The following is a 12848-nucleotide window of genomic DNA, read 5'->3' as shown; positions in this document are numbered from 1 at the left end:
CTGCTGAGGAGTTATGAACTTGCCAGCTACTTTAGTGTTCCTCTCTTTTTGTTTAGGTGGCGTCTGTGAAGATGGTTTTTCAGCCATTAAACTGACAGCTTTAGGAAGGCCACAGTTCCTGGTGAGTGACTGGTCCCAGGTATCAGTGAAGTGGGCTCAGGCTAACACTGAATTTGTGTAGGCTGTTCAGGCAGGAGCTTAGGAAGATGCTCTTGTGTGCCGTGGAGAACTGTAGAAAGGGACAGAGGCATCTCTTGCAAGGTCAGAGCAACTGGGTCAGGTTTGCCTAGGAGATGCTGCTTATTTCTGGTGGTCTCTTCTTATTGGTATCACTTTGGGGCAGGGGGAGAGCCCCTGAAGCCCCTGAGCAGAATACTCCCTCTATTCATGCGCAGCACACACTGGGAAATGGTGTTTCTATAGCTGGTGCTAGCTAGGTTCCAAGGGGGCTGACTGGGCAGCAGTTTGGAAGATTGTATGTCTCTGAAACGTTTTGTAGTACCAGTGGCCTCACATGCTGCAGAAGAGGTTCTTTGCATATGGCTTTGAGAATGTGGTCATGGCTAGGCCTACATTTTGAGGTCTAAGTGATACCCCTTTCCTAGTACCTGCAAGGGAAGTGGGGAAGGGTTACAGTGGGACCTTGACCTCAACTCAGAGGGGAATGGTAGGATAAGAATTCAGTGCCATGCCAGTGGGAGCAGTATCTCTATGCAACCTCTCCAGGCCTGTCTGACTACTCTTCATTCAGCATGGTGCTGCTTTCAGACTGCTTGACTGAGCATATAGCCCCACTAGTGCATGGCCCCTTTGAAGGAAGGCTCTAAGTTGTTCTTGTGCATCTTGGTGCAGATGCTCACTTTGTATGATCTCCCAGCTGCAGTTCTCTGAAGTGCTGGTCAAGTGGAGGAGGTTCTTTCACCAGATGGCTGCAGAGCAGGGCAAGGCAGGTCTGGCTGCGCTAGAGACCAAACTGGAGGTAAAGAAGCTGCAGGTGAGTTTCTGGCTCTTAAAGTTGCTGATGAAGACAAGTCTTTTCGACTCAGGATATGCCCCCTTCCTGGGGTGGGTTGTATGGGGAAATTTTGCTTCCCATATTTCTCTTAGGAACTGTGATATTTTCTTGGGACCTTGGAAGAAACCTCTTGTTTCAGGCCTGATGACCCTGAGTGTGGTACAGTTACCAATAAAACCATTCCTGTTCTGTTGCCCCTTTTCCTCTTATGCCCAGACTTACCTGGCTCAGGGGTAGGTATGGCTCCCCCATGGTGGATTCCATAAGAATGGTGCCTCCATAATATATACTGAATGCCTCCTGAAGTACAGGAAGCAAAAGAGAGAGACTCTGATCTACTCTTCTCCTATTGGCAGGAGACTTTGGCCAAGCTTGGGATTGCAACCAAAATCGAGAGTGAGGACTGGTTCACAGGCGAGAACCTGGGTGTCTCAGGGTAAGCTCCCTCTAATGAGAGTCTTCCTGAGGAAGGGAATGGGGTGAATTGGGAGGAGGACCCAGAGGATCCTATCTCTATCTTTGCATGTTTCAGTAGGATGCTGGATGAGGAAGCCTTAGAGTCCACTAACTGAATACAAGAACATTGTTTCAGGGAAGGGGTTTAGAGCTGGCTCCATTTTTGGGGGATGGTGGAAATAACACTGCAGCAGAGTTAGTCCATGGGGAATGTATGAACCGACCTGTAGGGGGTGAAGTTTGAGCGTTGTCATCAAGGTCCACTCTGCTACTCTGCAAGGTTGTGGCTAGTACCAGTGCCAGACTTGTATCCTCACTATTGAGAGCCATTTTCTATAGTCTCTCGCTGAGTTGGTACATGCATTAGTCTGAGCACCTCTCCTGGTGGCAAGCAGAGCAGCTGATTCGTGTTGCTCACAGAGCACATGAGCCTGTAGCAGTCTGGGCTGGAATGTGTCTACAGCTGTCAGCAGCTCACCTGGAACTGGCACTCACACAGTTCTGTCTGGCTATAGTACTGTGGATCTGCTGGACTGGAACAGCATGATTGACAGCCGAATGAAACTCTCAGAGCTGCTGCTTGTCCCAAATTTGCAGGTGAGTTAGCACCACTTTCTGAAGGGTGTTCTTCTGGAAAGCAATAAATAAGGTTAGCTGTTGGTGCTGGGGCGATCCCATAGTGATGATCCTGGGCGGGGTGGGAATGTGGTACATGGAAGGATAGTTGCTATGCTGAACTCTCCAATGCCTTAAGCAGGCTGTTTTAGAACTCCCAAATGCTGGAGTTGAGCCATTATTCCTTGGTAGGTTTACATGTTGGGCATTTTTATTGTGACTCCTGTCATGTTCCTCAGAAGCATCCTACCACTCCGTACATTATGTCCTAACAATGTAGGTTATCCTCCACATTGGGAGCCCAGTCTTCAGTCTTAAGTCACCCCTCCTTTCTGCCAGGAACACACTAATTATGGGTGTTCAGAGCTTATCCTTGCTGACATCACAAGCAATTGTTGCAGGAAAAGCAAAGCCCTAGGGGCCTAGGCTTGGGTCTTGTCAGGTGTGTGAAGACAGACCCAAGGCAAGTCTTTTAAGTTAATGACTTGTGTTTGAGTTGACTTGTGAGGAACCACCATACTGTGCAAATCAAATATTGTAGAACTGGGCTGTAGAGCAAGATCCAAGGAGAGATTTGAGATGCTCGCAGAGAGAAGGGACACTTCAAATTGAAGTGGCTACAACATCAGGAGATGGAGGCGATAGGTATAGACCAGGAGCTGTCACAGGTTGCTCTGATTGCCTACATGCATTGCTTATAGGCATGCTGTCAGGCCCATCCTTGGCCAAACCAGGGTTCACATCTAGGGCAGGCAGAAGTGAGAGAGCTCTTTCCTGAGCTGTCATGGGAGTGCTATAGATTTGGGCATGCTGGCAAAGATAGGAAGAAGGGAGGTGGCGGGTGGGAAGGGAATGGGAGAGGAGTGGTGACTGGTTTTGGCTATGCCCTTGCTGTCAGCTGTGTGTGGAGGAGTCTAGTCAGGAGCTTGGCTAGTAGAGGAGGATGTGATCCTGGGGAGAGCTAGAACTTCTGTGATCAATCACCATCTTCATGGAGGGCCAGACGTCTGGACTGGAGTTTCCAAAGAACTGATGTTGTCACAGGTACCATCACATGCTGAGCAGGGTTTGGCATGGGAATAGCCTGGCTGGAGTGGTTTTTGGAATCCATCCTTCTGAAATGGGGGATTGAGTCTTGGGGGGGGCCTTGTCTGTCCCCCAGTTCTGCACATGGGTTCCAATTCCCACAGTTCCTAACTAAAGCACAATTCTCAGTTGCAGTCGCACCCTCAGTAAGCAGGAGAGCTGGGTTGCTGTGCTCCATCTACTGCCAGAGAGAGATGTTGCTGGATGGTCCAGTCTTTAATTCTGTAGCAACAATGCTGGCCTGAGCAGAGGTAGTCCTAGGAAGCTTTGGATGCTGTCCCAGCCATGATGATGGGTGGATCTGTGTCACCAGCCAGGTTGTAAGGGATGGGGATGGAACATCCCAAGTCTGGGCATGGCATTCTGGGAAGGCTCCTGTTAGCACTGGTTGGCCTGTATGTGGAGTGTGCTGCCATCTACAGGGCCCTGTAGTAATGCACTCAATGCAGTCTCGCAGAGTTGACCACAGAAGACACTACAACTGCTTTATCTGCTACTTTGATAAGAATTGTTTATGATTTGGTGGGGAGGGGAAGGGAGTGGAGGCCCAGCTGCAATGACATACCAGGTTTTGATGCAAGTGAAGTGTCTGGGGTAGTGATAGCAAAACTAGGATTCTCTCTCCCCATTACACTATGAGAATGATACGCTAGGCCCCTGCCTTGCCCTAGCCCTTAACTAAGGGCATGGGTGCACAAGTGGAGTAACTGGGACTGGCTGGCCATGCCAGTGGCCCTGTGTGCATGACCTTTTCTGTCTTTCAATAAGTGGTTCAGCACACTGTGGTGCCTTGGTATAAATGCTGTGGGATGGCCTCATGAACTCCTAGGCTGACTTTTTTGTCCAGGACCCTTGTGTTCATCCCTGTCCATGTTAAGGGTTCCCTGCAGTACTTGTGGTGCTGAGGCCCTGGTGTTTCTATTTTCAGACCGGTCAGCTGGAGCCTCTGTTGTCACACTTCACCGAGGAGGAGGATCTGCAGATGAAGCGAATGTTGCAAAGGATGGATGTCCTTGCCAAGGTTTGGAGTGAGACCCAGCTAGCACCACTACTTTGTCCTGGTGGGAAATTTCCCTGGCCTTTTTTCCAGCCTATGAAGCTGGAGTGTACTTTCTGGAGAACTAGACAATAGCCTTGCTGAGCGACTGTGATGGCATTGTTGCTCCACATGTCAGTTGGTCCTGAAGTATTCGGGGCCTTCGCTATGAATTCCATGCAGTGGTCTTGTGCTATATCACTCCCTGCTTTTGGCCTGACCCAAATGTCCTTCTCTATCCAGAAAGCTGTGGAGACTGGAGTGAGACTGATGGTGGATGCTGAGCAGAGCTACTTCCAGCCAGCCATCAGCCGGCTTACCTTGGAGATGCAGCGCAGATTCAATGTCAACAAAGCAGTTATCTTCAATACTTACCAGTGCTACCTGAAGGTGAGGGCATACAGATGCCACTGCTGACAGGAAGGTCATACAGATGCCACTGCTGACAGGAAGGTCAGTGTCCAGTGCTATGCAGGGTAGTCAGAAGAAGCTCTCTGCAACAAAGGATGCAATGGTGGGCGGTGGAATGAAGCCCTGCGGCAAGAGGTACTGAGGCTGGCCAGGCTTGGGAGAATACGTGGCTCCTAGAGCCATTTGGGGGCAGTGGGCTGGTTCCATGTGGAGCAGACTGGGATTTCTGCTCCATGCTATGGGAGCAACTGCTTGGCTCAGGTGTTGGTAACCTTATAGAGCAGTGGGCTAAGTGCATGTGACCCAGCCACCTATGTTTCTTTTTATATTCTCCACCACAACCCTCCCCTCCTGACCATTGCTGCTGTTGCCAGCTACTGCCTCCCTCTGCAGCATCCAAGTCATCTGCTTCTGTCACATACCATCAATTCCTATCCCCAACAGCAGTGGGGAGGGATGAATTGAATGATGATGGTAAGCAGTTCCTGTCATGTGGGGTGGAGCAGGGAGGACTGTGGAGGAGTCAGTGGCATGGTGCAGGTCAGTAGGAGGTCATGCTGGGTTAAGTTGCTTGCTGTTGTTTTCCCCAAACCTCTGCTTGCCCCCACCCTTTGCTCCTACAGGCTGCATTCAATCATTTTGTGGACCCAGTCCAGCCAGTGACCATTAGTTGCAAACCCATGCATGTAGCTGGTTTTTTGCTGAGTGGTAGCATGAGAAGGGGAGCTTCAGGCTGCAGGACTGTTCTTTTTCTCCCTTCATTGCAGGAGGCATATGATAATGTGACTGTGGATGTGGAACTCTCACGCCGGGAGGGCTGGCATTTTGGAGCCAAGCTTGTGAGAGGGGCTTACATGGAACAAGAACGAAACAGAGCCGCCCAGATAGGTTATGAGGATCCTATTAATGCCACATACGAAAAGACGAGTGAGATGTACAACAGGTAGTAAGACTATCTAAGCTGGGAACCCTCTTAGTGTATGGGATAGGATCCCAGGCATTCTTTCTTGCCTCTGTACCAGGGGGTGGGATCCTAGGTAACTTCCACTTACCCCTGTAAGCTCTATCCTTCAGGTGTCTGGACTACATTCTTGAAGAAATCAAGCACAACCGGAAGGCCAACGTAATGGTGGCTTCACACAATGAGGACACAGTGAAGTTCACTCTTAGAAGGTACAGGCACTTCCAACTCATGTGACTATAAGGCAAGAGTAGGAGCTGTCAGGCCTGTAAGAAGTGGGATGAGAACTGCAGGTTGGTGCCTGTGGGGAGGGACTCAGGATAGAAATAACATGGACTACTCCAGAAAAGAACTTGGGGCTAGATATGTCCAGCAGCAGAGTCAAGTAGGTGAGACTTGCACAGTGTTGCTGCTGTATGTATGCAGCTCATAAATACTGTTTCTGTACATGTGTGCAGAACATTAGCCATATTTAAGGAAATATGACTGGGAGTGAGCTGAATTAGTGCATGGCTGGGACTAAACTAATATTGCTTTCCAGTACAGTCAAGAGGCTTGGCTGAGAATTTTAGCTGTCTTGGGTTTCTGAGATGGCTAGCTGATAAGAAAACTCAAGCTTGACAGAAGCAACTTTTAGGAAAGGGTGTTGCATGCCCGCTCTTGCAGTGACTTCTGGCCTCTGGGTATCAGTTTGCCTGGCAGTGTGTGTGTTGTGGGCATAGCAATGGGAGTAGGGAGGCGTGCTGTCCTAGGGACAGCCTGCAGGCAAAGCAGAATGCACTGGGATAGTGAACAGGCCCAGCTGGGTTCTATGATGTGCTGGATGTCTGGGAGGGCAATGCAGATTTCTAGAATGACCTGAGTCAAGAGCTTGAAAGCTCTCACTTCTGGAAGGCAATACTGTTTGCTTTTTTTGTGCCTTTAGGTGGCTTGTAGGAAAGGTGGAGCAAGTTTCCCTGATCAAATCTCCCCTCTGTGCTTGGTATCTGGGGCATTGCTGTTGTCTGCACATCCTTTCTGATGTAACTAGTCCTTTATTTACAGGATGACTGAGCTTGAGATCCATCCCTCAGAGAAAAAGGTGTACTTTGGGCAGCTGCTGGGCATGTGTGACCAGATCACCTTCCCACTGGGTAAGCATCTGGCACTTCTGGTCCTGGTGCTCAACAGGAAATGAATGTGCCATCTTAGCAGAGACCCCTCCCTTTTGGTAGGTTTTGCCCAAAGCAGCAGTACCAGCATTAATACCTGTTGCCTAGCACCAGGATCCTTCTGCAGTTTGGTGTGAGGGAGGGAAAGATGAAGGTGTGGTTTAGCATGGTATTAAGTAGACACAGGGCTGTAGGTATAGCTGTCTTGTGGTCCAGGGGCATTGGGTCTGCTGTGGTCTGACTGCTTGGACTGGCATAGGGTAAGAGTGCAAAGGCACTTGAATGGCTTTCTTGTCATCTGGCAAAAGGGGCTGTGCTAATGAGGGAGTGGACACAACACTTTAAATGTGGTTTTTTTTTTTTTTTGTTTGTTTTTTTTGGAACCTGAAGCAAATGAACATGCAGGCCTGGTAAACTGGTTTAAAGCTACCTAGAGTGGTTCAAAAGTGTACCTGTAAAATCAGGTACTATTTTTAAACTGGTTCACTGTTGTGTGGACATGAAGCATTCTGTGACACAACTGGTTGGTTCTCAGGTATCCCCACAGTACATCACTCTTCACTCTATGGCACTTTCCCATTGCTGCAACTGGCCACTCTGGCGTGCAGCCAGAATTCTACTTCCTTTTTTTCATTTTCTTTCTTTTTTAATCAGTGATCTCCCTTGCACTATGTGTTCAATAAAAGTTATCTGTCTAAAAAACAGCTGTATCCTTATCTCACTCAACTACAGCCCCTCTGTCCTTTCACCCCACCCGAGCCCCTGGGAGCCCAAAATCATGAGTCCACACACACTACAGACTTACCTGTTGCTGGATTTCTGCAATCCTAGGCTTTCCTCAGTCTGGGTAAGTTACAGCACTGGCTTCTTATTGGGTCTCTAGCACTGCCAAGGCACAAGCTTTGTTTCCACTTCATGCAAATGGGACTTTGTGACCCACCTGCCCTAGGTCCTCAGAAGTAGTGCTGTTCCTCCACGCCCTATACATCACAGTAGGTGGAGCACACTCTTTCCTACAGTTCTAACTTCATGGATACTCTCACTGTCATTTGAAAGCAAACACAGTCTTTGTAGGTGTCCCAGACAGTTGTACTTTTTGTCCAGCTACCATAGGAATTGTACAGAGCAAAACAATACCAGTCTGTCCCCCTGCTTAGCTTTTTTTATCACTCTTGTGCTTTCTCTGGGCTTGGCTCAAAGTGCCTCTAGTGAACCCAGGGTTTGCCTTCCTGCATAAGGCTTCACTGAAGCATGGATTCTTTCTCCTTACCCTATAGTTAGTGCCTTTTGTTCTGTTCAAGCTTCCTTTTTTAATAACCTTCAAACCCCTTTAAGAGGTGGGCCACCCAGTCAGCTTTTATCAGGCAATTGGTTTCCCCCTCATCTAAGCTCCACAGCCATGGTCATCCATGCACTGAGCAGAAATGGTGTTCTTTACTGCACCCTTTAGCACATCCACTGCCAGACATGGCTGTGCACATTGATTGTCCTCTACTCCCAGCCCAGCATGTATGTCTGGAAAGTGTTAACCTCTTGAGGCCTAGTTGCAAGGAAGAAATTGATTTGCACAAACATACAGAAACTCCATTGCCACATGAGTCTTTCATGCTCTTTCCTTGCCTGGAATAATGTCTTCCAATTCAGTTACTCTCCCACTAGCATTCTGACTGAAACATGTTATGCTTATGTTGTTAGTTCTGCAGTACTTGTGAGTATATGCTTCTTGAATTTAGTCCAGCTGTCCTGCTGCTGGAAATTCCTTTCTTCCTCCTCCGAGCCATGAGCCTTCTCGGGCCTTGTCCTGTTCTCCCATTTTTCCCCAGGCTTTAGCTATGGGGAAATCCCAGTGGAGCCTCCCTCTGCACTGGGCTGCTCCTTTTGGTCTTCACGCTTTTCTCAGAATGGACTACTTTCTAGGGTTCCCTAGCTGGGGAATCCTATTTGAATCATTCTAAGTCTGGCTTTATCCTACTCAGCTCTGCAGTCTGGGTTTCCCTGCTTCTCCCTTGCCTGAACAGTTGTCTTTTTGAGAGTCATTCAGTTGGTTTCTCAAGATTATTTTCCAGTTTTGTGTTCTTCCCATAGCAGCATGTATAAGTTCTGCCTGTGCTGCTTCCATTTTTCAGTTGTTGTTACCTCTTGTGGTGTGGGGTGTTTTTTGGGTTTTTTTTTTTAAATCTCTGCTCTAAGAATGAGTTGGAGGAGCCACAAGCCCACTCTGATTGTAGTACAAGCAAAAAGGAGCAGCAAAAAGAGAGAGTCTTAAATGACCATTTGGTGTCTTTGCAGAAGAGCTGTTGCCAAAAATCGAGGCCTTCACTTGTGAGATTGAAGCTAGATGGTTTTCTGCTGTGATTTAGCTTCCCATTAGGCTTATGGGACTTTGTTTGTACTGCTTCCTTGGCTGAATGTACTGATAAAAGCATAGCCTGCCTACATCCTCCATCTTCATGCACATCAAACCTGGAAATGAGGCAGAGACCTCCTGCACTACTCCTCTTGATCTGTCTTTAGGTAGGGGCAGAGTCCCCCCTCACTGTGATTCCATTATTTCTCAGGTTTAGCTTGTGCAGAGCAGGAACAGGTGAGCTAAGCAGCATGCACAGAAGCTCTATGGAAGTGGTATAGACACATTGTGGTATAGGGGTATTTGCTGTAATGGGCACTTTAAAGATGTAATGAGCTATGCTCCAGGAAGTTGGATTCCCTAGCTAGTGTGAGTAGGCATAGCTCAGGAGTCAATGAAATCATGTTAACTTTCATATGGCTAAAAGTATTGCTTAAGGTGTAGTGGTTCTTCTAGAATTGCAGGCCACTTGTTACCTCACTGAGCCAGCACTCTTTTGGCAGTGGTGGCTGCTGGGCATGGTGTGCAGGAGGGAAGGCGGTGGGGCTGCCAATGTCAGAGGGAAGAGGGAGAGAGCTTACCTATAGTAAGCAGCGCCTGTCTAGGTGAGGGGAAGGGAGAAAGGAAGGGAAAGACTAAGCAGTCTGCCATAAGGGAGAGAGCACAGGGCTGTGGAGGAGAGCAGTAGGGCAGGGGAGGGGATGCATCAGCCTGAGATGCGTGCCAATGGCTTCCCATGCTGCAGGCCAGATGTGATCACTTTGGGAGCCATACATTGAGCCATACGCTGGTCTAAGGTAACAGGATTTCTCTTCTCACAGGTCAGGCAGGTTTTCCTGTCTACAAGTATGTCCCCTATGGTCCTGTGAATGAGGTGCTGCCATACCTGTCTAGACGGGCCCAGGAAAACCGGGGCTTCATGAAGAGAGCAAATCGGGAGAGGGACCTCCTCTGGAGTGAGTTCAAGAGAAGACTCCTCACTGGCAGCCTCTTCTGCAGTCAAAGCCACTGACCTGCCCTAGCGGAGAAGTAGCCTGTCTCTCTGATAAAGAGACCAACATATCAAAAACCTAGCGCCTTCACTATAACTATTATTTTCTCTCCACCTACCCCCTTTATCAATATTTCCTTCAGCCTTGGCAAAAGTGTGTTTTGCTGCATTGGTAGCCAGTCTTTTCAAGCCAGCCTACAGGAAATGGCTGTGCTTTGTATCAAAATGATTGCCCTTATTTTGGGGTGTGTTAAGGCAGCTGCACACTGCCCTCCAAGAGGAAATGCCTGCCTCTTTCTGGATAATTGCAGTATGAGCATGAGAGCACAGGACACTCAGCCTGATTTATCACCAAGGGCTAGGAAGTTCTTCTCTTGCTCATCAAAATGTCAGCTGCTCCTCCTGGCACCAGTGTTTAGCTGGTGTCTGTAACTGGTGTATGCACCTGGTTCTGCTGCAATGTAGCTCTAGATAGAAAGGGGTCTACATGCCATCCCCTGGGAAAGTCCCTCAAAGATACTAGAGCTAGAGTACTTCTACATTTGTAGAGTTGAAGATGCTGCTATGATGCTGTTGCAATTCCTAGCATCTGATGAAGTAAGCTGTTGCCTACAAAAGCTTCTTTGTATTTAATACCACAGCAGAATGGTGTCTGCTTAGAAGTGGGCTGTTGGGGCTTTGAGGGGCAGCTACCTTTATCCAATGCCACTTTTAATTACTCTACTGTGAGCAAGGGCTACAGTCCGGAGTCTCTGGTCATCTTCAGAGCCAACAAGTTAATGTTCCTTGGTTCTAGGAAGACTGGACAGCAGATTCAGAGGCACAAGGGTTAAGTTCATATAAAACACTGAGTGCCTCCTAGCCGTCCAATTTTTGGCAAAGGTACTAAGAGCTGTGAGTAGAAACTTGAACTTAATGTTCTCAAACACTTGGGTAGGGGAATATCCTTATTTTACAATTAAAGAAACAGGCATGGTTCAAAGGTGGGGTTAATGGCTTGTTGAGGATCAGAGCTAGGTAGAAAAAGGGGTTCTCGGGGATAGTAGTGAAAACAATGTCCTATTCTGGCCCCACTAGCTATCTGGTTAGTCCAAGATAAGTTAGGGATCAAGCAAACTCCTGAGCTCTATTTTGGGGCAGGGATGGGAGAAGTGGTGGGGCGAGGAGAGGACAGGATTGATATAAAATCTTTAGATGCCTTTAGAAAGTTTGGACTGGTTTAGCCCTTTGGGTGATACAAGGGTCTCTGAAGCTGTTCCTGGTTCTGTTGCCAGGGTGTGAAGTGCCAGAGCAGCATTGTTCCCTTTAAAACTATGCAAGTCCACTCCATTGAACTATAATTCTTTCCTGCCCCCCTGGCTTGATAGCCTGCAATACAAGGGGAAGGACCTGTGCCTGAGAAATGTGTGGATGGGTGGGGAGTGAATTTGGTAACCTATGGAGACCTCTAGCTTTTTTCTTAATACAGCTGAAGAGTAACTGTCTGTGCTCTAGGATTGTTCTGGGATTTTGTCTTAGCTGTGGTGATGGTGATGCATTGTATTTCAGGGGAAAATACTGTGACTTCATTAAAACTAATAAAGTTTCCAGAGGTGACTATGCTGCATATGTTGGGCAGGTGTGAAGAGGGATCTGTTGTCTGGCTGTGTTGGTGCATGGTAGGATTAGATGGTAAGTATGTTTACAGGCCTCTCCCAAGTGCTCCTTTTGACCCCACGCTTTTGTTCAGACTAGAGAGTGAATCCTTTACAAAAGCAGGTCTGGTGGTGTGAGCTCTCCTTTTGGAAAGGAAACAATGCCTTAAAAAGAGTCCCAGTTAATTGTTCTCCAGTTTCAGCCCAAGCACTTAGTTATGCCCTCCTTCCTTGTAGTAGGTTGCCCAGAGTTCGTGGTGGAATGGCTTTAGTTCTACAGTACCCGCTTTGTCAGTTCTCATCAGCAGAACAGAAGTGAGCCCTGCAAACTTAGAATAGACTAGGGATAGGCAGCGTCTTCTGGCCGTAGTGCTGAAAAACACTATAATGCCTACCTTGGAAGGTGCCGAAGTGCTGGCATGCCAGAAAAACAAAATGAGGGCAGGGGGTACATGGCAGGAAGCCCTGCTTGTGCCCCTTACCCCCCAGCCCTGCTGCCCCTGCCCCCCCCAGCCTGGACTCTATGGCTGTCAACAGCTACTCCACCTCTGGGTAGCTGTTGGAGCCTGGGCTGTTCCCAGCAGGGCTTGCAGTGTCCCAGCTGCCTGCTGGGAGCCACCCAGGCTCTTGGCTGGCAGAAGCTACCCAGAGCTGGCGCTGGCTGCAGCCGGGAGGCTGCAAACAGCTGTGCCAGGCTTCAGAGCCCAAGCATCAGCTCTGTACTGGCACGTGCATGCGTGCCTCGGAGCCAGCAGTGGGGAAGGGGCCTGAGGCAGCGCAATCCCAGTCTCTCCCTCGTTCCTGGCACAGAGTTGGTGACTGGGCTCCGGAGCTCGGCGCAGCTGTTTGTTGCCAGCCTAGGCTCTGGGAGGCTGCAGTAGGCAGGCTGCAAACAGCTGTACCGCGCTCCACAGCTCTGCATCAGCTCTGTGCTGGCGGCGACTGCACACGCACCTCGGGGCAGGCTGCACTGCCCTTCTGTCTGCCCCCAGGTGCCCGTGCAGTCACCACCAGGATGGAGCTGATACCAGAGCTGTGGAGCCCGGCACACTGTTTGCAGCCTGCCTACTGCTTGCTGCAGCTGTCCAGAGCCCAGGCTGGCTACCAACAGCTGAGCTGGGCTCCGGAGCCCAGTCACCAGCTCT

At 49.0% G+C, this 12848-nt stretch overlaps 1 protein-coding gene across 3 annotated transcripts in view; it reads left to right on the top strand.

Moving 5' to 3' along the window:
• The window catches only part of LOC102385125 (proline dehydrogenase 1, mitochondrial), a 24653-nt gene extending 12996 nt beyond the window's left edge, over positions 1-11657 (top strand). The window contains exons 4-14 of one of the 3 annotated variants that reach the window (XR_003095376.1): positions 57-121; positions 878-994; positions 1372-1451; positions 1987-2068; positions 4101-4193; positions 4452-4598; positions 5387-5562; positions 5694-5792; positions 6625-6713; positions 9021-9245; positions 9900-10036. Coding sequence is in view for 2 of the 3 variants with exons in the window: in XM_006029206.3 (XP_006029268.1) it covers positions 57-121; positions 878-994; positions 1372-1451; positions 1987-2068; positions 4101-4193; positions 4452-4598; positions 5387-5562; positions 5694-5792; positions 6625-6713; positions 9900-10090 (1139 nt within the window). In the remaining variant the exon portion in view is untranslated. Of the gene's footprint in view, positions 1-56; positions 122-877; positions 995-1371; positions 1452-1986; positions 2069-4100; positions 4194-4451; positions 4599-5386; positions 5563-5693; positions 5793-6624; positions 6714-9020; positions 9246-9899 lie in introns of all 3 variants that reach the window. The other 2 variants (XM_006029206.3, XM_025210664.1) reach the window with 2 other exon arrangements.
• The last annotated feature ends 1191 nt before the right edge of the window (positions 11658-12848 follow it).

This window comes from Alligator sinensis, unplaced genomic scaffold (assembly GCF_000455745.1).
Source record: "Alligator sinensis unplaced genomic scaffold, ASM45574v1 scaffold953_1, whole genome shotgun sequence".
In the NCBI taxonomy this organism is placed as follows: Eukaryota; Metazoa; Chordata; order Crocodylia; family Alligatoridae; genus Alligator; species Alligator sinensis.
This window is presented reverse-complemented; position numbering and strand designations above follow the sequence as displayed.